Consider the following 26,313-nt stretch of genomic DNA (forward strand, 5'->3'; position numbering starts at 1 on the left):
TTGTCACCAGGATGGTGCAAGCTAACTGAACTGACTTTTGTCGGATCACAGGCAAGCCCCAGAGCATTATAAGTCTCCTAATTTATAAAAGCAATTATTTCTATATATGAGTTATATATTGTTGCATTAAGTTGTAGGAGTTGATTGAAACCGTTGATGCATTTATTACTATCCTTGTCTACCTTATTACCTTTTTACCCTGTTAGGTTAGGATCGAATAACTGCTTAGCCTTGCTTAGACCGGTAGCGATCGGTGATATCCGGTCACCTACATTTATAGGTGGTTCCTGGAAGAATTTAGCTATGGAAAGAATGATATCCTGGAATTAACCATGTGTGATGGATAATTGGAGACCGGACGGAAAAAGTTGGAGGCAACCAGACAGGGTTCTGGGGTGCTGTTAGTTTCCGTCTATGTCGATTAAGGACCGACCGTTGTTGGGCCTCGAGTCATGTTGAACGCATGCCTTACATTTAGCTGGCCAGATAAAGTACCTTCCGACCGCGAAGCTGGGAGATTTTTCGGGCCGAGTAGATTGCCCGCGGCGCACTGTGCCGGAGCAGGTGTGGTAGGACACGGGGGCGAGATGATAAGACCAAAGTGCAGTTGGTCGGCCCCCAGGTACATGTGGTTCCTGGCAAACTCGAGATTCCTAGAAAGTTGACTCGGTGATCAATATCTCACTTTAGCGGGTGAGTGAGGTTTGTGTATGAAATAAATCACCAGCTGGTTAGGAATCGATTCGAATCGCCATCGCTCCTGGATAGTGAGCACTTGACTCGAGTTACGGCATCGTAGTAATTATTATGGAACAATGATGGTTATCTGGATGGTATGGGATATGCTAAATCTAAATTAGTAACTGGATGTTATTGGTTAATCAAGTGATTGCTATAGTACAGGTGCTTACCTAGATGGATAGGCCATAATAAAGATGATGCAAAGTACTTAAAATGGTTTCTTCATGATAACTTATGCTTTTCGTAAACAAGTCAGCTAGCCCACTAAAGAAAGCCTTGCATGATCCTTGGTGTCATTTGTTTTGGTTTCCGATGGGTAAGTCTGGCTGAGTACATTCGAGTACTCAGGGTTTATCCCACCTTGTTGCAGGTGATGTTCTTGACCTGATGATGATGGTGGCTAACCACCGGTGGGCTCGGTGATTCTATACTTACTTCTCATCTATATGCTTTTGTCGGATGATGTCACTATGCTAGCAATATATTTAGAACTTATATTAATGTAATCATTTGAAAGCTATGTTGTTTTCACTAAGCGGTTTTGAAACCCAAACTTGTACTATTATTTGTTAACCCCTTTGTAATATTATTTCCGCTGCAACCCGATGTATGTGATGTGTATTTGCTTAATCACGTGATCTTGGTTGTGATGTTGATTTACCGAGGTCTTTCGGGACACTCGGTGGACTATCGGGTTTATATGAGTGAAAGTATGGGTGTGTCAACGTGTTAGCGGGGACAACCGTACTTGATCTTGTATAAATTGGGCAGTTCTGTCACAGTAGGGCTACCACCACTTCCATCAGTGCAGTCGCTACCTCGGTTTCCTAACTTGCCTCGCCTTTCTTCTTCTGATGAGGAGCAGGATTAGTCACATGAGCACCATGATGAGCAGCAGGATGATCAGCAGCATGAGCACTCATATGAGCCATTCAGTCGGTACTACGGATACCCACAGGGGCAGCATTTTGAGGAGCCTCCATTATAGCAGGACCTTGGTGTAGAGATTCACCCTACAGAGGCTGATCCATAGGTATAGGCAGCTTTGCTTCACACATACTCTAGGAGACCACGTTCTTCGATGGATCAGGCGTGGCCTTCTACTTTAGTTGGGGCTGCACCACCATGACGTTCAGCACGCTTCACTTCGCACACCCATGTTGCCGGACGTGCCCGCGTCGACTCCGACAGTGATGAGTGATTTCTCTTCTTTTTCATCTTTTTTTGGTATTTGATGCCAAAAGGGGAGAAAATTAGAGGGGTCAATATTTTTCGATGCCATATGTTCTTTGCTGCTGCGCTTGATGTTCAGATCCATTGAGAGTAGTTAGGTTGTGAGTTTGAGAGTCGCTCAAAACTCTATTTTATGAAATTATGCTACTTTGTGACTTAATTTGCTTCGGATATGGACATGTATTTATGGTTATTGTTTTAGCTTGTCATACTCTTAGTTTAAACTATTTTATATTCATATTATCTGCTGTAGAAATCTGATTGCTATCTGACTGACATGGTCAGGATGGCAGTGCTGCCCTGTGCTATATCAGCTAGAATCTTAGGTGCCTGAACTGATATAACATGTCATATGCATCACGTTTATTCCTGTGACACTTTGTTCAGCACCCCACAGTAGGCATGGATGTAGGGAGAGGTTCCCCATCATACCTAAAATGTGAATCATGGCCTCTCATGCCAGACTGAGAATTCAAATCTCCATTCACATATTTAGGGGGAGGCTCCTACACCCATGATTCAAAAAATCTCAGTTTAGATTCCATATTATTTATAAGCTCTAATTGGGTTGTCATCAATTACCAAAAAGAGGGAGATTATAAGTGCAATCAAGTCCTATTATGGGTTTTGGCATTGATGATCACCAAATTAGAGGACTAATGAGATTTATCGAGATGACAAGCAGGGAATCAAAGAATGAGGATGATGTACATGTTGCAGGTGTCGTAATTACAAAAGGTGGATAGACCGAGCTCAATGGAGGTTTAAATTCTTTTATGTTCTGAATTTGAGTTTAGGAAAAGCCGTACTATCAAGAGGAATTTTAGGACAGTTGGTCAACTATTGAATTAGATACTCAAATTCACAGATTTACATCCTCCCACCTAGTCAAAATAGCCAGTCAAATTTCATATCATATTACCTATTTTGGCTAGGGCTTCAGTGCCGCCCTATTAAGAGCGGCAGTGCCACCCTTAACTAACCGTTGGGCACGGGGGGTATTTATACCCTTCAGGCCCGGCCCACAACGGTCATCTTCTTCACTGAGTCACTCTGCTCAAAAACAGACAGAACCAAAGCTCACCCCTCTCCTCCATTGTTGCTCCTCCATCCCTCAAGCTAACCCTTTATTTCAACCATCAAAACTTGAGAGAAAAGGCAGCAAAACTCGATTAGAGAGGAGATCCACTGATTCCCAAAGTCTAAGAGCATTTGGTTCACGTTTGGCCGGTGGTTCTAGGGTTTGTTACTCTTGGAGCTTGCTCCTAGCCGACTAGGCGTCGCCCTTGTGCTTGCCAACTCATGTGGCAGCCTTGGGAGGTTTGTAACCTCACTTGAAAGCTAAGAAATCACCCCTCACTTCTAGAGTTCACTCTCTTGATTTGAGAACGAGGGTAAAGCAAGCCTTTGTGGCAAGCTCAAGCCTTTTGTGGCTTCCTCAACAACGTAGACTTAGGCAAATCTTAGCAGTGAGCTGAACCACGGGATAAATTTTGTGTCTTGCGTGTTTCTTCTTCACTATACTTGCTATTTACATTATTGCTAGCTGTTGTTAGGGTTTAGTTGCTCAATTCACCTTTGTGTGAAGTTTTTATGGTATCCAGTCTTCGAACTGGATCTTGACTCTATATTGCAGGATTAAGTAGCTAGTGGGGTCAGGTTCATCTCTGTTAAATCTCAACTATGTTAGATTATTTTTCATAGAGCGGTAGTGCCGCCCTGTAAGGCCGGCAGTGCCGCCCTCTGTTCTAATAGAGTTTCAAGTTGAATTTGTATAGGTCTATTCACCCCCTCTAGGCCTTCTTTATCTTTCAGTAGATCCTACAAGTGGTATCAGAGCGAGGTTGCTTCGTATACGCTTCACCACGTGAAGTATGGAACAAGGAGAATGTTCAAAGACTGTTTGCGTTGCGAAAGCAAGTGGTGTGCACGTTGAGGATGTTGGCAGCAGCAGCGAGCTGTCCATGTCCACAGCAAGCGATGCCACCATTAAAGAACCCAAGACCACCGATGCCAAAAGAAGAAAGGCAAGAAAAGAAAGAAAAGTCGTCAAGATCGCAACAAGAGAAGCTAGAGAAAAGAAGAAGGAAGAGCAGCGGCTCAAAGACAAGAAGAGAAAAGAAGCTAGAAGAATCACAAGAGAGGCAAGAGCTAAGAGAAGGACAGCAAGAGCTAAAGAGCAAGAGAAGAATGCATATGATGCATCATCTAGTGAGCTCTCTAGTAGCTCGGATGATGGAGATGATGATGTGTCATACCATGCTTCAAAAGATAGCAAGGAGGTGAAGAGCAAGGACAAAAAGAAGGATAGCAAGGACAAGGGCAGCAGCAACAACAAGAACAAATATGCCGCCGTATCCTTTAACTATTCTTATTTGTCTAACCATAATAAGAGATCTTTTGTCAATGTGCCTACGGGCAAGTTACCTTATTTTGATGGGACAAACTTTGCCAAGTGGAATTTTTATAGGCCTATTCACCCCCCCTCTAGGCCTTCTTTATCTTTTAGTAGATCCTACATCATGGCGCTGCTCGGCGTGCACCGCAAGCTATTGTATAGTACTAAATAGGATACTTTTCTTGTAACCCTACCCCTCTAGAGTATATAAGGAGAGGCAGAGGTCCCCTAATGGATAGATCGATACATCTTAATGCAATACATCAGAATATAGGATGTAGGTATTACGTCATACTAACGGCCGAACCTGTCTAAATCTTGTGTCTTGGTGCTTGTATTACCATCTTGCTCCTGATCTCGCTCACCTCTATGACAAATCTACCATCATAGGATACCCCTCGATGGACTACCGAGCATCTTTTATCGACACAGCACCTCTTGGAGAAGGGGCAATTAAAAAAGAGATTGTTCAGATCCTCATCAACCCATATAGGATGCAGTGTTCATCATCTTCATCAAACAAATTCCTCCTTCTGAGCATCGTCTTGGTGTTTAGTCTATCAACTAAAACTAGCCAGGCGAAGAATTTAACTCTTGGTGTGCATTTGGATTTCCAAGGCCAAGAGAAGGCTGGGTGCTCCCATAGGCTCTAGAAAAGCTAGCTTGTAGAACTTACTCGAGGAGTAAGTTGCATTGCCCCACTGATATGTCCATGTATCTTTCTTCATCAAATGTTTGTAGCTGTAGGAATTCACCTTGCATTTCAAGCTCCTCAAAAGCCTCTTGTGAGATCGGCAAAACAAAGAGTGCTCTGTTCACTTGAACTTATCAGCCCGACTTATCAGTTATGGTATAATATTTTTCTCTCATAATAAAACAACATCAGCTAGCTTATCAGCCGCAGAAACTGTAACGTCCCGCCTCCTCGAGACTAGGCCCACTTACATCTGGAAGCTTTCCTAGGACATAGACTGCCCTCACAGACCAACACCAGTTTTTTCTGCGCACTTTGTCCTCACTCATGCATCCCCGGAAAGAACTTTCTAGTCGGTCACCCATCGCTCCAGGCCAAGCACGCTTAACCTTGGAGTTCTTAAGAGATGGGCTTCCAGAAAAAAAGTTGTAACTTGTTTGTATGAGTATCCTATTAATCCTATTAAGTCCTAGGCTGAGGTGTTACATCCTCACCCCCTCAGGAGACCGATGTCCTCGTCGGTCAATCCTAGGCCAGGAACGTCCTCTCTTGGCCACGTCCGTGTGTCCAGTGCCAGCGCATGTGCCATGCTGGGTGACCACTCTGGGTCCACACCAGCCATGCGCGCCATGCCTGCGCAACTGACACGCGCGCCTGTGAAACCGCAAGGGTCGGCTCTGATACCATTCTGTAACGTCCCGCCTCCTCGAGACTAGGCCCACTTACATCTAGGAGCTTTCCTAGGACATAGACTGCCCTCACAGACCAACACTAGTTTTTTCTGTGCACTTTGTCCTCACTCATGCGCCCTCGAGAAGAACTTCCCGGTCGGTCACCCATCGCTCCAGGCCAAGCACGCTTAACCTTAGAGTTCTTAAGAGATGGGCTTCCAGAAAAGAAGTTGCAACTTGTTTGTATGAGTATCCTATTAATCCTATTAAGCCCTAGGCCGAGGTGTTACAGAAACCATCAGTCGAACAGTTCTGATTTAGCAGCCATGACTTCACTGACAATTATATTTAGATTCTTGGCAAAAGAAAATAACTTGGTGTGGGGGTATGGCCCTCGGTATCCATAATACATAGGCCGCACCATTAGAGGTGGCCCAGTTCACAAGATCAAGGCGTGCACGACGCTGCTCAGCATGCACCGCAAGATATTATATAGTATTAAATAGACTACTTTCCTTGTAACCCTACCCTTCCAGAGTATATAAGGAGAGGCAGGGGTCCCTAGCGAACAAGATACATACATCTACACAACGACCCATACATCTCAATGCAATACATCAGAACACAGGATGTAGGTATTACGTCATGCTAACGGCCGAACCTGTCTAAATCTTGTGTCTTGGTGCTTGTATTACCATCTCACTCCTGATCTCGCTCACCTCTACGACAAATCTACCATCGTGGGATACCCCTCGGTGGACTGCCGGGCATCTTTTGTCGATAGTTGGCGTGCCAGGTAGGGGTGTGCGCTTGATCCATGGCGAGCCAGATAGACCTCAAATCAACAGCGTGTTCTCGTCATCAATCTCGTGGAGATCCATGCTGGACCACGACGACGATTCATCGCTGGCTACATCAGCCCCCGCGACAGCAAATCCGATCTCGGAACCACCTCCGAGGTCGTCTTCACCAACAACTCATCGTCCGCTAGGTGTTCGCCGTCAACGCCAACTAGATAGCGCCATACGCCACCGACTAGACGCTCCATCTAAAGCTAAGTCATGTTTTAATATTCTTTTAAATATTCTTCAATCTTCGTTAATCGCCATAATGTTTCTCCGAGCTGTTTTTTCCATATTTGCTCTCTAAATAAATTTTTGAACCCTCGAATAGTCATGTTGATGCTTGGACGCCTCTAGAGACGGCTCTGTCTCTGGCTCCTCCCTACATGTATATGAGCGTCTGCCCTCTGCGTTATGGGTGGTCAACAGCGGCTCCTTGGTCATGTCTGTTCCTCCTACACGTGCACAGGATACGCGCTCGACATTATGGACTATGGGCTAGCTAGGGCTGGAGACTCAGCTACACACTAACTGTCCGGGCGGTTTATATTAAACATAAATATATTTTCGCTCCAACTGATCGTCGAGCCGCATACGCCGTTTCATCACCATTGCTAATTTTTCTCTGGAGTTCATCTATTTTTACATCATGTACTACCTGTTCTATATGTTTATATTATAGGATCATCATCTAGGTGATCGGATCACCTAGTGCTCAGGCTTCTTCACCGATCAACTGGTCGGACCGCTCGGTTCATGGACTCCATCGCCGACCAGTTGATCGGACTATTCGCCGGTCGCTTCTACTCAATGCTCACTTCACCACCGACCAATTGACCAGACTGTTCGCCGCTCGTGCTTCATCGCCAGCTACGCCAGTTACTCCTCAACGCTCGGTTTCTTCGTGCTTGAGGAGTAAGTGGGCACACTTCACCGCACGGACGTCGCCAGCTACGCCGGGGACTCCTCAGTGCTTGGACATCATCGCCTATGCCGGGGACTCCTCGCTCCTTGGTGCTCGGTCATCGTCAGCGATGTCGGGGACTCCTCGCTCCTCGGTGCTCGGTCATCGCCAGCGACGCCGGGGAGTCCTCACTCCTCGGTGCTCGGACATCACCGCCTATGTCGGGGACTCCTCGCTCCTCGATGCCCGGTCATCGCCAGCGACACCGGGGACTCCTCGCTCCTTGGTGCTTAGACATCGCCGCCTACGTCGGGGTCTCCTCGCTCTTTGGTGCTCGGTCATCGCCAGCGACGCCGGGGACTCCTCGCTCCTCGATACTCGGACATCGCCGTCTATGCTGGGACTCCTCGCTCCTTGGTGCTCGGTCATCGCCAGCAATGTCGGGGACTCCTCGCTCCTCGGTGCTCGGTCATCGCTAGCGACGCCGGGGACTCCTCGCTCCTCGGTGCTCGGACATCACTACCTACGCCGGGGACTTCTCGTTCCTCGGTGCTCAGTCATCGCCAGCGACGCCGGGGACTCCTCGCTCCACGGTGCTCGGACATCGCTGCCTACGCCAGGGACTCCTCGCTCCTCGGTGCTCGGTCATCGCCAGTGACGCCGGGGACTCCTCGCTCCTCGATGGTCGGACATCTCCGTCTACGCCGGGGACTCCTCGCTCCTCGGTGCTCGGTCATCGCCAGCGATGCCGGGGACTCCTCGCTCCTCGGTGCTCGGTCATCGCCAGTGACGTCGGGGACTCCTCGCTCCTCGGTGCTCGGTCATCGCCGCTGACGCCGGCGACTCCTCGCTGCTCGGTGCTCGGTCATCGCTAGGGACGTCGAGGACTCCTCGCTTCTCGGTGCTCGGACATCGCCAGCTACACCGGAGACTCCTCGGTGCTCGGACATCGCCAGCGACGCCGGAGACTCCTCGCTCCTCGGTGCTCGGTCATTGCCAGCGACGCCGAAGACTCCTCGCTCCTCGGTGCTCGGTCATCGCCAGTGACACCGGGGACTCCTCGCTCCTCGGTGCTCGAACATCGCCAGCGACGCCGGGGACTCCTCACTCCTTGGTGCTTGGACATCGCCGCCTACGTCATGGACTCCTCGGTGCTCGGACATCGCCAGCAGCGCTGGGGACTCCTCGCTCTTCGATGCTCGGACATCACCAGCGACGCTGGAGACTCCTCGCTCCTTGGTGCTCGGACATCGTCGGGAACTCCTCGATTCTCGATCATCGCCAACGACACCAGGGACTCCTCGCTCCTCGGTGCTCGGACATCGCCAGCAACGCCGGGGACTCCTCGCTCCTCGGTGCTCGGTCATCGCCAGCGATGCCGGGGACTCCTCGCTCCTCGGTGCTCGGTCATCGCCAGTGACACCGAGGACTCCTCGGTGCTCCCTTGGTGGTCGGATCTTGCTACGTCTCGTCGGTGTGCTATCAAGCTGCTCCATACTGTTCGGATCAGTGTGCTGATCTTGGGCAGCACGTCTGGGGTCTTGATACGTGCATATCAGACGACGTCAACAAGCTTTCAAACTTTTTTTTTGACCCTGTTACAAGATTCATTCTTCATCTTTCAGCAGGCTCAGGGACTAAGTAGGCACACTTTACCCTGCGGTGAATGTACTTTTTCTTATCTCGTGGCTATGCTCGGGGACTGGCTGTCTGCTCGGCTGGTCTTCTACTTTCTGACCCTGGCTCCACGTGACTACGTCACCTATTGTCAGGCTCGGGGACTAGCTGTGGGGGTATGGCCCCCGATATCCACAAGACATGGGTCGCACCATCAGAGGTGGCCCAGCCCACAAGATTAAGGCATACACGGCGCTGCTCGACGTGCACCGCAAGATATTGTATAGTACCAAATAGGCTACTTTCCTTGTAACCCTGCTCCTCCAGAGTATATAAGAAGAGGCAGGGGTCCCCTAGCGAACAAGATACATACATCTACACAATGATCCATACATCTCAATGCAATACATCAGAACACATGATGTATGTATTACGTCATGCTGACGGCCGAACTTGTCTAAATCTTATGTCTTGGTGCTTATATTACCATCTCACTCCTGATCTCGTTCACCTCTACGACAAATCTATCATCGTGGGATACCTCTCGATGGACTGCCGAGTATCTTTTTTCGACACTTGGGGAAGCGATGCGCTAATACCTCATCATCTGGCCAGAGATCATCCTAAAAAATGACAGTCGTGCCATCGTCAAAGGGAACATGAACATCGAGCAATATTTCTGAAAAGAGAGCTCAGCCTCTGTACATCCTTCCACCAAGACTATCTAATTTCTCTGGTGGCGCGTGGCACTTTGTTAGTGTAACTTTGAGAGATTTTCGAAAGCCGTGTGCCTCCTTTTTCATGCAACCACGACCATGACGTACCCATGAGGCCCGAACAGAGCCCAGGCTTCGCCTCCCCTTCTCAAGCGGATAACGGAGCCGGTGTGCAAGCTCCGGAGCGTCAGGATAAGAAAACCGCGCGGCGGCAGGCAGCTAGTCCTGCGACTGCGAGCGCCCGTCCATGGCGTCCCTCTCCCCTTCCCTCCATCTCCCTTGGTACGCTACGCCCCCTCTTCCTGCACACCCCCTCTGCTTCCTCTCAATAGTCAATACACCTCCCTCGCCGCCTCGGGCACGGGCTCCGTTGGACACCTAAATCGCTGCGATTTTGTTCTCTGCCAACCTTTGCTGAGGGCTGAGGCTGCGTCGTGTTTCCAAGAGCCGGCGTTTTCTTGGTTACTGTCGTGCTGCTCCGCCGTCAAATCAAAATCCCGTTAAATGCAGCCATCAATCGTCCTGCATTTCTGTATCCGTAGGAGAAGTTTGGGTTGGCAATACTGTATCTCAACGAGTCAAATGGGGTACCAATTTGGATGCGTGTCTTACAGAATCAATACATGGTGATTTATTTCGCCTATACCTTGGATGTAGGACCTTACTTTACTTGCAGGGGTAGCTGATTGATAATCTGCCAGCTATATGTTTTTTATCCACCTGATATCTGGAGCCCTGTAAACTCACAAAACATGGTTTGGTATTAATGACAATTGACAAATACCAGTAAGTTGCCCCTCTTAGCACTGTTCTACAGTATAGTCTCATGGCCATGAAAGCATACCTTGGGTTTGTAGTGACAAGGTTCGAAATGCAAAGGCACCATTTAGTAACCAGTTTTGATATTCGGTAGCTTTTGCTGTTTTGTCTTCGGAAGTTTAGACTTTATACCCCATCGGCCCATCTTTCTAGTTGGCAGCAAATGTTGTGCTGCACATTCATGTTTTAGATCCATTTTGATGTATTAAAGCATTTGAAGCAAATTTATGCATTACTTTTATTAGGAAGGCTTGTTTTTTCTTCTAAAACTCAATATGCAAATTTTACTGGAGCTCTTACTTTCTCTGAAACAACCAGCAATTCAAGAAATGGCTTCCTTGGAAGGACACATGGGATTCGTCCTCGTGTTTTCCCTGCTGGAAGAGTTGGATTTGTCAGAAAAGTAGTGGAATGCAAGGAATCTAGAATTGGAAAGCGGCCGATCGAAGTCCCATCTAATGTTACTCTGACATTAGAAGAGCAGTTTGTCAAAGCTAAGGGTCCGCTAGGGGAGTTATCTCTCAGCTTTCCAGGTGACGTGAAGATTGTGAAAGAAGAATCTGGTAAGCTGAGAGTTTATAAGACTGCAGAGACCAAGAGGGCGAACCAGATGCACGGACTTTTCAGGTAAACATCAATTGGGAACTACAATATGAGTTTGCCCATATGATTTTTTACTGATTTACTTCTCATAATGCGGTTCATTGTTTCACTAGATTTATTTCTTGTTTTATATATCTTCTCCTGATATTCTAAAAGTTAGATGCCAACTTCTGTATTCTCTACTCTTGTCAAAACTCTTATATTTGTGCTATCACTTTGTACAGTTAAGAGCAGTATTGATTCCCATGGGTATTTCACGGTGATACTACCAGTGCCTTGAATAAGCTGTATCACACTTGCTATTTTCATATGCGAGTAGATAAACTGTCCTATGATCCTACTCTCTCTTACAACTACAAGGATTCAGATTCTAGATAGCATTATTCTGGTCCCTGTATTTATTTGCTTCTGACCTCTTGTCTCACCAATGACCAATAAATATGGTGGCCTTGGTTTGTTCTAGACCTGAGAAACAACACTTTCTGCTTTTAGTGTTCAACAAAATTCACCAATCAATCTGCATTGAAATAATATGGCCACAGTTCTAGTAGGACTGACAAAGATTTGCAAAATGAATGCCTATCTTCTTGCATTTACCATTGTCTGTCCGGTATTGGTAGGTACCAAGGAAATAGGCTATGCTATTGCTCCCTTCTGGTGTCCAGGAACTGTAAAATCTTTCTTATCTATAACAAACATCATCAAGTGTCTTTATCACTTCCGCTATGATTTATTGTGGTACTATTTGGACCCACCTTGGTTAAGAGACACACATGTTAGGTGTGAAAAATTTACCATATTCTCTATCTGTGTGTGAAAAATTTACCATATTCTCTATCTGTCACTAGCTATGTTTTTTTCTTCACGCTTCAGGTAATCCTTTGCAATTTCACTCACAGTATGTACATTTTCTTTGCTTAAGGATCAATGATCTCTCTATTCTTTACTGAATATATAATCTTCTATGTGTCCCGATTATAGCTTGGTTAGAGAAATCAGGATATGGATTTTTTTTATCATGTCTCACCTATCCTCCATGTCTTCTTCTAAATACCCTGGTGCAAATATTCAACGCAGAACATTGACAGACAACATCATCGTTGGTGTGTCAAAGGGGTTCGATAAGAAGCTTCAGTTAGTGGGTGTCGGGTATCGTGCAGCGGTGGAGGGCAACGATCTCGTGATGAACCTGGGATTCTCCCACCCTGTTCGGATGGCCATTCCTGAAAGCCTGGCAGTCAAGGTGGAAGAGAACACGAGGATCATCGTGAGCGGTTATGACAAGAGCGCAATCGGTCAGTTTGCTGCTACCATCAAGAAGTGGAGGCCACCTGAGCCATACAAGGGGAAGGGTATCAGATATATGGATGAAGTTGTCAGAAGGAAGGAAGGAAAAGCTGGGAAGAAGAAATAGAAAGTGTTTTTTTTTTGCCCTTTCCATACTTCATTTCTTTTTTCCCACTGTAACGATCTTCTTCTGCTAAGGCCGAACCTAAGAAAAATCTTGTTCTGTGCTGATCATGGCGTATAGATGTACACTTTGAGCATCCCATGGTTTCATTGTCTTTCAAGGTCTTTATTCTGGTCCATGGGGGTGGTGGGGGTGAGTAGCACTGGTCCTTATCCTGCATGCGTACCCTGATCAATGTGCAAGTGACAAGTGTAGGCAAAGCAGGATATGGTCTTATTATAGCATGATGATACCTGCAAAATTCCATCCGTGGACATGATTTGACAAGAGGCTGTTCCACAAGTTCTGGCAAGAAGGGCCGACAGTTGGAAGTGAAAGAGAAGAATAGGATCACTGTGACAGGTTATGAGCGAGCCTCGTCTCTAATCATCCTTGATTGGAGAATCATTAGAATGTTGTATTCATAGCCAAAGGCCAAATCTTCGTGTTTGATTAGGATGCTCTGGCAAACTTTGGGGAGGCATTTCCAGATTTTGCTAGCCGAGGAATTCAGTATTTACTTGAGGTGTGCCTAGTTCCGAGACGAAGGCGCGCGGCTCTGTCGCGCGTCTCGGGCCACTCACCCGCACGGGGCCCCACCGGGTGTCAGACGCCCGGCCGGGCTGCCGCCAAGTGGCCGCCGCCTCGCGTCCCCGGCCAGGCCCAGCCTCGCCTTCCCTTCCGATATCTCTTCTTCGTCTCGCCGCCGCCGCGTGCGCACTCTCTTGTCCCAGCACTCCAGCAGTTCGTCCAGTCCCTGGCTTCTCTATCTCTAACGCTTGTTGCTCTTGGCCCCGCGATGGCAGTGGGTTGCTTCAACCCCGTGCTCTCGCCGCTCGTTCTTTCGCCGCCGGGTAGGCGCGTCCGAGCGGCGCTGCGGTCTCACCCGCCGACCGCGGTCTCCCTCCGGCTGCTCCCGTGCGGCGCGGCAGCTGGTCGTGGCACGTGGCGGCTCGCGGCGGCGGTAGAGTCGCAGGCCGTGCAGGAGCAGCCGGCGCGGACGGAAGAGTCCGGTGAGGCCGGCGGGGCGGGTGCCCCCGAAGCGTCCTCCAAGCTGGTTCTTGTCGTTGGCGGAACCGGCGGCGTTGGTGAGATACCAATATCCCTGCTCTCCGTTCTAGCATTATTTAGCATTTTCCCTATTAGAAGTAAGATTTCGTGGCGAATTTCAGCTCCTAGACAGTAAAGCTGCAGAGCTCATTTGTCTCTGAGTTTGACAATATCTTAGTGCCAATTATGTGTTTGAAACATGCGAGATATTAACATGTTTGTGTTGCATTGCAATCTTACGTTTTCTCCAACTTGTATTGCTGTGTCCTGCAGCAGCACTTCTTAGCGTTGCTTACTAGATCAATTGGCAATCTACTGGCTGAGTAGTGAGTACATCCTTTCAGGGCAGTTGGTTGTAGCATCGTTGCTGAGCAGGAACATCAAGTCAAGGTTGCTCCTAAGAGATCCAGAAAAGGCATCGTCCCTATTTGGCAAGCAGGATGAGAGTGAACTGCAGGTACATCTGGATGTTCAGCATTCCATCTCCCCACCCTACCCCAGTTGTCTCCAAGAAAAAGAAAAAAAAAACACTTGTAGCGACTCCTGCTTATTTGAGTTTATCCTTCATGTCAGGTTTACAAAGCGGACACAAGAAACCCTAATGATTTGGATCCACAAATGTTTGAGGTTGGTCCCTTCCGTTTCTCTGAATTCATACATCTATCTATGGGCTATCTATTTCTGCAATGATTGAATAAATCAAAATATAGGGGTCTCTTTTCTAGGGAGTTACGCATGTGATATGTTGTACTGGAACTACAGCATTTCCGTCTAAACGCTGGGATGGAGATAACACTCCAGAACGTGTAGGTATGTACTGCCTGATATTCTGCAGTTGGAGTTAAACTTTAACCCAAGATATCAGTCAATGTTAAAGAACATACACTTCAGACAAAATATTTTTGGGCAAGGATAATCTTGATGGAAAATATTACCTTTCAATTCCAGAATGAACCAAATAAAAGGCTGAAATTTAGCTGTGACAGAGGCCTAATGAGTTATTTATTGGTTTGAGCTCTAAACATCCATTTATGTGTTCATTATGTACATTATTCTTCTGGTCAAATCACTCGCACCTGTATGCTTAGTCATTTTAAGTCGATGCATATCAGTGACTATGGCTATCCATTTTTATCACATATACAAGCTAAAAATGACAGTTATGGGTGAGATAGTGTCTTAGTTCACTGATCACACACATATTTTTGTGACAGATTGGGATGGCATCAGAAATCTTGCAAGTGCCTTGCCACAGACAATCAAGAGACTGGTTCTTGTGTCATCCGTTGGTGTTACAAAATACAACGAGATACCATGGAGGTATATACCTTATGATTCTGAAGAGAAATTTCAGTATTTGCAGTTGAACTTCATGACATCATAGTATGATAGTAATGCTAAAGGCTACCCTTTTAAAACAATATGCAAGACATGTTTTACGTGTAAATCCTAGTTTTATAAACAACTTATATTAGCTAATTTAATAATTAACTTCCTGTCAGGCAGTATCCTTGCCTTTCACCTTGATATTAGTATTTACCACTGAGTTTTATGTTACCATAAGTTTAACCTTGGTCCTTGAGCAATCATGCTATGTATTTTTCAGCATCATGAATCTCTTTGGTGTGCTCAAGTACAAGAAGATGGGAGAAGACTTTGTCCGCAATTCAGGGATACCATTCACCATTATCAGGTATATGCAGGTTTGTTTACAGAAAAGTGTTTGAGCGGGCACATCGTGGATATATTATTCTGACATGATACAAGCTGTTTGCAGGCCTGGAAGATTGACAGATGGGCCCTACACTTCGTATGATCTTAATACACTTCTTAAAGCTACAGCTGGAGAGCGACGAGCAGTAGTCATAGTGTTAGAGGAGTCAAAGGCCTATTGGGCCTTAGCCCATTAGGGTTAATTAGTCGTTTGCTTAGGGGCCAAGTCAGACCTCTCTATATAATGAGAGGAGATGTATCAATCTAGAATCAAGCAAGAGATTAGAAGGAAATCCCTTCTCTCTTGTCGGCCGCGGGCGAAGCCCCGCGGCCGGCCTCCCCCAGCGCCCTTGCAGCCCTAGCCGCCGCCACTGTGAACAGTACCCGCGACACTGTAGCTCCGCGGGTACTGTAGCGCGCCAGCCGCCGTCGCTCCCCTCGACTCTCTCCTCTCAATCCTAGCAGCCACATAACATCTGGTATCAGCTTGCCAGGCTACGATGTCGCTTCCCTTGCCTACAGCCACCACGCAGCCGCCCGTCACCCCCACCGCGCCGCCGTCCTCCGTGAACTCTGGGATCTCCGATGCAACGGCTTCTTCCGAGGCGCCCCTCACGCTGCATGCGTTGGCCTCCGTCGTCCTCGACATCCAGCGCGAGATGCGGGAGATGAGGGCTGCCTGGAACGGGCTCGTCCAGCAACCGCAGCCGCCGCCGTTCTCGGCTCCTCCTCCGCCGCCGCCCGCATCTTCCACACCAACGCCGTCTGCTCCGGCGGCGTCCTGCCCCTACGGCATGCCGCACTCGGGGTCCAGCGTTCCCCTCCATCAGCTGCAGTGGCCGAACTCGCCGTCGCCGCTGCCCGCCTGGCTGCAGGCCCAGATGGTGGCCTCCGCGCCGATCTACTCGACAGCCGTCTCCTCTACGCCAGCGACTTCGGCTCCGTCATCGACGATCGCGGCCTCTTCCCTGCCCCCCGCCAGCGACATCTTCTATGGGGGGGTAGATGGACCGCTGTTCCAGGGAGCACCTCCACCCTCGGCCGGCCAGTACACAGGGGTGGTCGACCCCGGCCTTGCTGCGGCGTTCGCTTTGGGTGGCGCCCAAGCCGGGCCCAAATTCTACAAGCTGGAGTTCCCGACATTCGATGGCTCGGTGGACCCCCTCAACTGGTTAAACCAGTGCGAGCAGTTCTTCAGGGGACAGCAGACGCCGGCCTCGTCCAGGACTTGGCTCGCGTCCTACCACTTGCGCGGTGCAGCTCAGACATGGTATTATGCCCTGGAGCAAGACGAGGGGATGCCACCATGGGAGCGCTTTCGGGCCCTCTGCTCACTCCGCTTCGGACCGTCGGTTCTGGGTACCCGTTTGGCGGAGCTCGCCCGTCTCCCCTTCGTCTCTACTGTGCAGGACTACTCAGAGCGCTACAACGCCGTGCTCTGCCATGCCCGCGACCTCTCCGCTCGCCAAAAGGTGGAGTTGTACGTGGGCGGCCTCCCGGACCACATCAGGAAGCAGGTACAGATGCGTGCGCCGCCGGACCTCCAGTCTGCCATGTACTTGGCGCGGGCCTTTGAGGACTGCGCGTCTATGCCGGTGCCTCCATTCACACGTGCACAGCCGGGCGATCAGATCGCCACTGCGGCAGCAACCGTGCAAGTGGCGCTTGCGCAGAAGAGCGATTGTCAGTCTGCGACGGTGCGATTACAGGCTGCAGCACGCGGCCTCCTAGCGCGGCGCCGACTGCAGGAGATGCGCCGGCAGATACATGAGGCGGCCTTGATGGCGATCGACCTCGGCAAGGGGGGGCACGACCTCGCCCCGTCGAACGGCCAACAACAACCGTGCCGACCCATTGTTGTCTCCAGGCGCGAGCATGGTGCTGTTCCCGCAGGCGGCGCACTCCAGTTCTATGGGAGTGATGATGGAAGAAGCGTACTCCTCTTTGTCACCAGCGGAGACGCACTGCCTAGCGCTGCCGCGTTTCGCTGTCGGCCGCCACGAGGTCGTCTCCGCTGGTCGCTGTTGCGATTGTTTCCAGACAGTCGTACCCATGCAGCCCTCTCGTTTCGATGGTCTCCATGGGATCCAGGCGGCTACACGAGCCTGTCCAGCACGCGGAGGGTGTCCGCCGCATCTTCAGGATTCAAGAATAAAGAGTCGAGTTTATTTGAAATAAGCCGAGATGTAAAAGGCTTGTTCTTAGGTGTTCAGTTTGTGTCTAGTGAAGCCATAGTTAGCATCATTGTTAGGTCGCAGCTCGAGGACGAGCTGCATGTCCGGGTGGGGAGTAGTGTTAGAGGAGTCAAAGGCCTATTGGGCCTTAGCCCATTAGGGTTAATTAGTCGTTTGCTTAGGGGCCAAGTCAGACCTCTCTATATAATGAGAGGAGATGTATCAATCTAGAATCAAGCAAGAGATTAGAAGGAAATCCCTTCTCTCTTGTCGGCCGCGGGCGAAGCCCCGCGGCCGGCCTCCCCCAGCGCCCTTGCAGCCCTAGCCGCCGCCGCTGTGAACAGTACCCGCGGTACTGTAGCTCCGCGGGTACTGTAGCGCGACAGCCGCCGTCGCTCCCCTCGACTCTCTCCTCTCAATCCTAGCAGCCACATAACACATAGGCAAAGGTTATTTCTTTTGTTCACCTGCATTTTATGAGGAACCTTTTGTTTTGATAAGATCTTTGCTTCTTCTAACACTTCCTCATATCCTACTAGGTGACAAGCTTGTGGGGGAAGTTAGCAGACTTGTGGTGGCAGAAGCTTGCATCCAAGCTTTAGACATCGAATCCACTGAAGGACAAATATATGAGATTAATTCAGTGAAGGTACTCATTTTTTTTCTAGAACGGATACAATTAGTTATTGGCAATTAGCTAATTATCATCAGGGCTGAATCAAGATACAATGTGATTAAGTCCCTGAAAATTCACAATCTCTTTTTATTTTCTCAAACACGCAAGAGAGTTGTGTATCATTTAATTAATAGAGGAAAGAAGTTGTTAGCATATATGCCCTAACTGCCTTATGATTACAACATGTGCCACTAACCAACTGAGAAAGACGAAGTCCCAACAACGTAAAACCTATTCTGGCAGCAGAAACGACTGTAGTTCTCTTCATCCCTTGCCCCTGCTGCCTGCTGTACACCAGTGATCCTTCACTAAGCACTTCTTGCAACACTTCTTTTTGGTTCCTGACTCTGAAGATACAACATTAGATTTGTAAGCAATGAAGATTGCGTGGAATATTGGATTAGATTGATTGAGAAACCTATGTACATATATATAGGGGATGGGAGATCTCGTGGCTTACAGAAACAGGACCAAACGAGATCTCCTCATATCTCTCTAACCATCTATAGGGCCGGCCGGCTATACCAAGCGCAGGCCCATACCGTATACATACGCAAGTCATACATGTACATTCTAACACGCCCCCACAGTCACAGCGTTGAGGAGTCGGACGTTGAGACTGGACCGAAACTCCGTGAAGACTGAAGCTGGCAATCCTTTGGTGAAGATGTCGGCGAACTGAGACGTCGTTGGGACGTGAAGGACGCGGACAGCTCCAAGGGCCACTCGTTCTCGAACAAAGTGAAGATCAATCTCAATGTGCTTTGTACACTGATGCTGAACGGGGTTGGAAGACATGTAGACGTTACTGATGTTGTCACAATAGACCAAGGTGGCTTGGCGCAGGGGTGTATGCAGCTCAGCAAGGAGCTGGCGCAACCAGGAGGCCTCAGCAACGGCATTGGCAACAGCACGATACTCATCTTCTGCACTGAAACGGGAGACAGTGTTCTGGCGCTTGGAGGACCAAGAGATCAAGTTGTCGCCAAGGAACATAGCATAACCCGAAGTGGACTTACAGGTGTCGGGGCAGCCAGCCCAATCGACATCTGAGTAGACCACAAGCTCAGGCTGACTAGAGGCGCGCAGATGAAGACCCAAGTCCAAAGTGCCACGAACATAGCGCAGAATGCGCTTTAATGCTGCAAGGTGAGGCTCGCGGGGATCATGCATGTGGAGGCACACCTGCTGAACGGCATATGCAATATCCGGTCGTGTGAAGGTGAGGTACTGCAAGGCGCCAGCAAGACTGCGAAAGTCGGTAGGATCAGCAATAGGAACACCATCAGCCGGATGTTCTGCATGGCCATAGCCTGGGCGTGCAGGTTGATGAGGGTTGCGGCCTCGTGTTGAAGGAGAGCGGTGCGAAGATGGGGATCGTCGCCGTCGGCGGAGGCGAAGTCCTCGGCGTCCTCGGGGTCACTGGCGGCAGCATCGTCTTCCAGAGGCGGAGCAGCCGCGGCGCGCGGTCAAGGGCGGCCCAAAGGCGCGCGTCAGCCGCGTCGCGCTCCTGCTGAGCGGCGGCGGCTTCGCGCTCGGCTTCAGCCGCGCGGGCAGCGGCGGCGTCGCGGGCAGCCTTTGCCGCGCGGGCGCGGTCCTCCTTGGCGAGACAAGCCTGCTCGACCGCGCGTTCGCGCTCCGCCTGGAGGGCTGCGGCAGCGGCGGCGTTAGGTTGGATGACCTCCGTGGCAGCCGCGCAAGAAGCGGCGACAGCAGCATCGGTGGGTTTGGCGCCGTCCATGGCAGCGCGAGCGCACACAAGGGGCGTTGGGCGTGCGTAGGGAGGCGGCGGCCAAGAAAAAACGGAAAACCTAAACTCTTGATACCATGTAAGCAATGAAGATTGCGTGGAATATTGGATTAGATTGATTGAGAGACCTATATATATATATATATATATATATATATATATAGGGGATGGGAGATCTCGTGGCTTATAGAAACAGGACCAAACGAGATCTCGTATCTCTCTAACCATCTATAGGGCCGGCCGGCTATACCAAGCGCAGGCCCATACCATATACATACGCAAGTCATACATGTACATTCTAACAGGATTATTGAAGGCACAATCTTCTGGTGCTTACACAACTCCCAAGCAACCAATTGGACCAGGCTGTTGAAGCCTTCTGCAATGTCTTTTATCCAGCCTCTTTTTACAGCACCATACCACGAGCTAGAGAGGAGATATCTCTATGTGGCATCACTGCTTGGAGGATGACCCTATAGTGGTTAGCTTTTTAGACAGCTAAACTATTCAACCTGTGGCTTAATCGCAAGACCTGGTACCAAACCGCTAGCTCTCATGATTATCGCATGGTGTTTTTTTATCATTACCTACATCCTTCCCTTCTGAAACTTTAAATTTTGCTTACCTTCAAATTAAAATACACACTTGTTGATGCTGCCTCTCATATCATGGCATTCATTATTGTGCCTTGGCATAAATATGGGTGCTGACACCGTCTAGAGTTTGCATATCATGATGGAACCCCTTAGACGTGCATTTTTGCTTATTTTGTGGTTTTCTAAGTGAAATCTGTGTATATTCTACTGATATGGACACAATATAAATTCAGGGTGAAGGACCAGGGACTGACCCAGAGAAATGGGAGGAGCTATTCAGATCTGTTCAATCAGACTAGTGGCATTCTGCGAAGCATAGTGGCGCAGTGTACATCATAATGTAATGTAATCCATAGAGACAGCATAATTCAATAGTAGCAATCATGTACAGAGATTTAGGTACCACTTGCAAAAAAGAATGTTTGGTTTGTGTACATAATATGAGCATTCAGATATGACGATTACCTCCTAAAAGTGATATTTTTGTTGGAAAGTAAAATGTTGAGTGTTCATTATCCTTATCCACTTTCAGACTTTTTTTTTTTCTAGGAATGCATTCATACTTGGATTTTTCATTTCAATATATATTCCCCTTTTCGAAGTTGTAAAATCAATTAGAATTTGTGCCGAATGATATAAATTCGGTTATCCTTGTTCCTAGAAAGAAGATGGAAAGCAGAGAGAAGACGGTGGTAGCTCAGCATCAGGTGACAGGCTATCTGCACCCGGGACCTGGGAACGGACCTCGCCTGCAAATATGGCGGTGGAGGAGCTGCACCGTGCGCCGCTACGGGGTACGCCAAATCTCTGTTCGCTACAGGAGATTGGGACAGGCAGAGGTTCCGCCCCGCGCCTGTATCCGCTCTCGGAGCGGGCCCCACGCCTGTATTCGCACCAGCGACGGGCTGCGGCATGATTTGGCAGCGTGCTGCCCGTTCCCGACCTGTAAAAAGAGTGCTGACGGTGGGCCATCCTGCTTTGCCGGTTGGCTTGGCGTAGGCGCGGTGCGGTCAGCCTCGCGTCAGTCATCTTCAACCTCGCGTACCTTGCTGCTCCAGAGCTCCTGCTCGGCTCCCTCACGGCGAACACCTCTTCCTACAGGTGATGATTGCCATTGTCATCGACGCGCCGGCCTCGGATCTAGGGTCAGCCTTCGATCTCGCGGCTCCGGGTGGCACTGGGACGCCCGACGAGCTCGCAGCTCCGGGCAGCGCAAGGGTGTCCGGCAAGCTCCGGGCGGGCGGCGACGGCGGCGGCCGACCTCACGACGGATGGGAAGCGCTGCTCACCTTTGCAACGGGAGGGAGAGATGCTGGGCACGAATCGAAAGGGTGACACGGTGGAGCGACGGCGATGCGTGCCGCGTGCGGTGGACGGCGGTGGGGTGTGCAGCAGCCACCACCGGATGGTTAGGGAAGAAAGCAGGTGACTGATAGATAAGCAAAAAATCAGGCGACTGAGAAGTAAATCTGAATTTGTAAACCTAGCTTTTCGTGTACCAGTGCTGTGCTGCAAGCTGGCGGAGAGCAGCCGTTGAGGTTGAAACTGCCACCTGCGTTCCCACCAGCTTGCTAGCGCGGACTTGCGAGAGCTCGCCGGCCGACGCGAACGCGATGCTGTACATCGTCGGGCTCGGCCTCGGCGACGAGCGCGGCGTCACGGTGCGGGGGCTCGACGCCGTCCGCCGCTGCGCCAGGGTCTACATGGAGGCCTACGCCGCCCTCCTCGTCCTCGGCCCCGACCCTCCTTCCAGGCTCGACAGTCTTGTGCGTGCGTTTTCGATCAGGGCTGCCGACCGCCCGTTCGCTCAAAAGCCTGCCTTGCCACAGGCCGTCGCTCACGCACTTCCCCGTCGCGTTCTCCCTGCAGGAGAAGCTGTATGGGAAGGAGATCACGGTCGCCGACAAGGAGATGGTGGAGGAGGAGCGAGGCGACCAGGCTCTGCGCGAGGCCGCCGGCGCCGACATTGCCTTCCTCGTCGTCGGACACCCGTTCGGGTAAAAGATTGCTTAATTTTCTTTTCCTTCTCGATGAACGACGGGCGTGTTCGCTTAATCCTATCAGCTATTATCGGTCATCGTAAAGTATTTTTCTCTCGCAACAAAAACAGCTTTAGCCGGCTTATAAGCCACAGAAATGATCCAGCGAACAGGTCATGGACTTCATTTCAGCCACGTGTAGCACCCGTACATCTTTGAGAAATTTGTGTTTTGTTCTGTGAGTTGACTTTATCAATTCTCTTTGTGTTCAGTTCCGATGAGCCTTTCAGGAAGGCAGCACACACTGATCTGGTCGTTCGAGCCAAGCGAATGGGGATACAGGTGAAGGTGATCGACAGTGCATCCGTCGTGAACGCAGTTGGGGCCTGTGGGTTGCAAGTTGCAACTTCACCGCTACGGGGAGGGCATCACCATACCGTTCTTTACCGAGACATACAAACGTGACTTTTTCTGCCAGGCCATACGCGATCAGGTCTACCCGGCGATTGTGAACAACCGCTGGCTCGGGCTGCACACGCTTTGCCTACTAGGTCTGTCACAATCACAATTGCTTGATTCGGCCTTTTTGACATTGTATCAGCGCTAACTAAGAATATTGGCAACCGAACTTGAATTTCTATACATCCATGCATGGGTCACATGTGTACAGTTTAAATTTCAGTACTTGACATATTGACGTTACATATTGATTCTTGTGAGCAAATGCAATCATCGTTCAAACTGTTAGAGTGCTACGGAATCAATGTACATTGTTTTTTAGTCTTCTTGTTTAAGTTGCCAGTACTTTAAGGATCTTTCATTCTTCCCCTCTCTCTTGTTGATATGCTTTAAGCCAAAGCTTAGCTGCATTTATTTTGACTATCAATGGACTTCCGGGATACGACTTTGTGTTCGTGGTTCATTGTGGTTATCTTTATTAAAAAAAAATGTAAATACACAGAACACTGATTGGACACATTATTCAGTTCAGATATTCATGCAAAGGAGCCGATATCTCAGTCTTTATGCAGGTAATCTGGCATAGTTTGTTGTATATGGTCATATTTACCTGGCAGTGCTAAAATGTTGTATCTTCTGAGCTTGCACACTAACAACATTCTCAATCTATACACCGCTTGTCGGTTTCAGTCCTATATTTTATTCTGTGGAAAATAGAAGGCCCTTACACGAAACACTGACTTGTTCTCTGCTATTTATATGACAGAACTAATCTTACTATGTTAGAAATTTATTATACAAATTTAATTGGATTACTAAAATATGTTCGGAACTTTTGTGCCTTTGGCTGGTCAGCCAGCTAAAATAAAGAATTAGTGAAATGAAACACTACAAAATCTAACCCTTTTAATAGTCTCCTTTGCTTACATACTGCCAAAGAAAGAAAGTAGGCAAGAGTGGGCTATCACTTCCCTTTTGCAATTGCAATATATTCTGGACACATACTGGATTGTGGACACCAATATGATCCAGCAGTCTAGCAATTAAGAAAAAAAACTGAGAAGTGGTCCACATTGTTACCCTTAGTGAAAATCATCGAACACTTGCACGACAATATCAACCGATGTTATTGATGATTACTCAAAAGAACGCAGGGATAGGAAAAAAAACTCCATAGAATCTGGCTTTCTGCTGGCGGGACAATGGAAGGGAGGAGGAGCTAACCATTTAAATCTACCAATGACAAAACCCTCTGAATAACCACATTGTTCTGCAGCACTACTTCAGCAGTACTTTTCAATGAACAAACAATGTTTTCCTCTCGTAACAAATCAGCATAAGCATAAGCATAAGCCAAATTTCAGCGTTGAACCTGGTGAAGTTCCTGATTGTCCATGTGAAGTTGTTAAACACGATATCTGCCCATCTTCTATGGGCTGGCCCTACCACTGCCAATAGGCATGGAACAAGTCTGTATTGAGATTCAGGAATCGGGTTAATGCAGCACACACAACCAAGTTCCTACTGCGGCACATTATCAAACCAAGCTACAAATCAGACTGAAACAAATATATATAAGCAGTAAAATGAGATAAGCACGTACAGTACATTCCTTGGTCTGGGATGTGTCGGCCACCTCCTTGCTCGTGAGCGTCAGAGAGAACTGCGTCCGGTAAAGGGCCTCAGCAGTCAGCACGAGCCCGCGACGAAGACGCGACCACCCTGGGGCGCCGGCGGCTGGGCAGCTTCCATGTTGGCAAGGCGGGGGTGGCCTCCTCCGCCGCCACATGGTCCGCGGCAGCAGCGTCGCTGCTCCCTGCTTCCCACCTCGTGGAGATGGTTCAGCGCCTTCTCCTCGACCACAACGAGCTTCCCCAGGGAGCGCCTGGCGGTAGCGATGGCATCGCCGGCGCGGTTGATGTCAGTGCAGCGCAGGATCCGGTGGCTCCCACACGTCTTGAGCGAGAGATCTAGATTAAAATGTTTCCGGCGGCGGCGCGACCTTGTGGCGACGGCACCGGTCGACGCGGTTGCGGCGGCGTAGGGATGTCGCGCACGGCGGCGTTGGAGATGTGCGGCGGCGTTGGAGACGTGCGGCGATGTAGGGACGGCCCAAGTGGTTTTCCGCGAGGCTTAGGGCGAGGGCAGAGTGAGGATTTCCGCGAGGACGAGGGATCGATCGATTGTACGGATCGCCGGGATCGTGGGGAGATTGCCGTCTTTCTAGGAAACGATCGTGCGGTGGAGGCCGGGACACCGGCTACGTGATTGACGGAATGACGGCGCGTGGGGGTGCGAAGGAGCGTGCGAGGGAATGACTCACGGTATCGTACGGTGAAGGCAGAGCCACGACCCGAACGATCATCGCACCATTCGGTTTAGTTTTGTTCTTTTTAGTTGTATATAGGAGATAGTTTAGATAAATATATGTTTTGGCATTCTATTTACTGTAGTCATGTCCAATTCCAGAGGAACGAAGGTGTATGAACCACCGAGATTCATGCGCCCTATTCGTTTGGTTTATAAGCCGTACTTTTTCAGCCAACGAACCGTATTTTTCTCTCACAACAAATCAGCAAACAGTACTTTCAGCCATGGATTATCAGCCAAACGAACATGGCAGACTGTAAACACTGCAATAAGCCAGCTTCTGGAGCTGTTGGAAATGCGTGGAGAACCAGGTATAATCTCTGAACTTTGCTTTCTCAAGTTTTCATCTCTGTCACAGTGTCACACATGGGATTACACTTGCAATATGACCTACCATATAGCCACACATAGAATTGAACATAGTATTTCCTATAATATAACACATATATTGCTAGTTTTTTCTCAAAGAAATATATTGTTAGTTTTTTGCTCTTCATACAATGCTCTAAATCCTGCCTTCCTCGATCATTAGCCTCACTGTTTGATTTGCATTTTCTTACAGAGCCGGTATATGATGCGGATTCACTGTGCATAGGCGTGGCTCGCCTTGGAAGTGACGATGAGAGGATCCTTGCTGGTCCTACGGGGAAACTCGTCGATGCAGATTTTGGCCCACCCCCTCACTGCCTCGTCATAGTGGGGGAGACTGCTCCAGAGGAAGAAGAGATGCTAGAATTTTACATGATCAAGTAACGATATACAGCCTACTCTGTTTCGCAAGACAGTGGCCAAGGCTCTTACATGGTTGAATGATTGTAAGCCTTCCGGTGCTTCTGTGTGCGACATTGGAGAAATCTA

At 49.1% G+C, this 26,313-nt stretch overlaps 3 protein-coding genes across 4 annotated transcripts; all 3 read left to right on the forward strand.

Annotated features, from left to right (window-relative positions):
• Window positions 1–9,926: 9,926 nt before the first annotated feature.
• LOC136499127 (large ribosomal subunit protein uL6c-like) lies at window positions 9,927–12,784 on the forward strand. Its single transcript, XM_066494821.1, has 3 exons — window positions 9,927–10,098; window positions 10,954–11,262; window positions 12,316–12,784. Exons 1-3 carry the CDS (start codon window positions 10,064–10,066, stop codon window positions 12,650–12,652), a joined length of 681 nt encoding a protein of 226 aa, XP_066350918.1. The 5' UTR covers window positions 9,927–10,063; the 3' UTR covers window positions 12,653–12,784.
• A 412-nt stretch (window positions 12,785–13,196) lies between these two features.
• Window positions 13,197–21,164, forward strand: LOC136544813 (uncharacterized protein At2g34460, chloroplastic-like). 2 transcript variants are annotated; one of them, XM_066536885.1, is made up of 10 exons: window positions 13,197–13,776; window positions 14,083–14,195; window positions 14,312–14,365; window positions 14,464–14,548; window positions 14,953–15,058; window positions 15,345–15,431; window positions 15,516–15,603; window positions 18,065–18,074; window positions 18,165–18,274; window positions 20,881–21,164. In XM_066536885.1, exons 1-10 carry the CDS (start codon window positions 13,488–13,490, stop codon window positions 20,944–20,946), a joined length of 1,008 nt encoding a protein of 335 aa, XP_066392982.1. In that variant the 5' UTR covers window positions 13,197–13,487; the 3' UTR covers window positions 20,947–21,164. The 2 variants fall into 2 exon arrangements, 1 of the variants encoding a protein (XP_066392982.1); XR_010780838.1 differs by lacking the exons at window positions 13,197–13,776; window positions 14,083–14,195; window positions 14,312–14,365; ... (2 more) ...; window positions 15,345–15,431; window positions 15,516–15,603 and having other exon boundaries at window positions 15,646–18,074.
• Window positions 21,165–22,260: 1,096 nt separating this feature from the next.
• Window positions 22,261–23,233, forward strand: LOC136465958 (probable diphthine methyl ester synthase). Its single transcript, XM_066464492.1, has 4 exons — window positions 22,261–22,413; window positions 22,517–22,644; window positions 22,899–23,025; window positions 23,120–23,233. The coding sequence occupies exons 1-4, from the start codon at window positions 22,261–22,263 to the stop codon at window positions 23,231–23,233; spliced, it is 522 nt and encodes a 173-aa protein (XP_066320589.1).
• The last annotated feature ends 3,080 nt before the right edge of the window (window positions 23,234–26,313 follow it).

This window comes from Miscanthus floridulus, chromosome 1 (genome assembly GCF_019320115.1).
Source record: "Miscanthus floridulus cultivar M001 chromosome 1, ASM1932011v1, whole genome shotgun sequence".
Classification (NCBI taxonomy): domain Eukaryota; kingdom Viridiplantae; phylum Streptophyta; class Magnoliopsida; order Poales; family Poaceae; genus Miscanthus; species Miscanthus floridulus.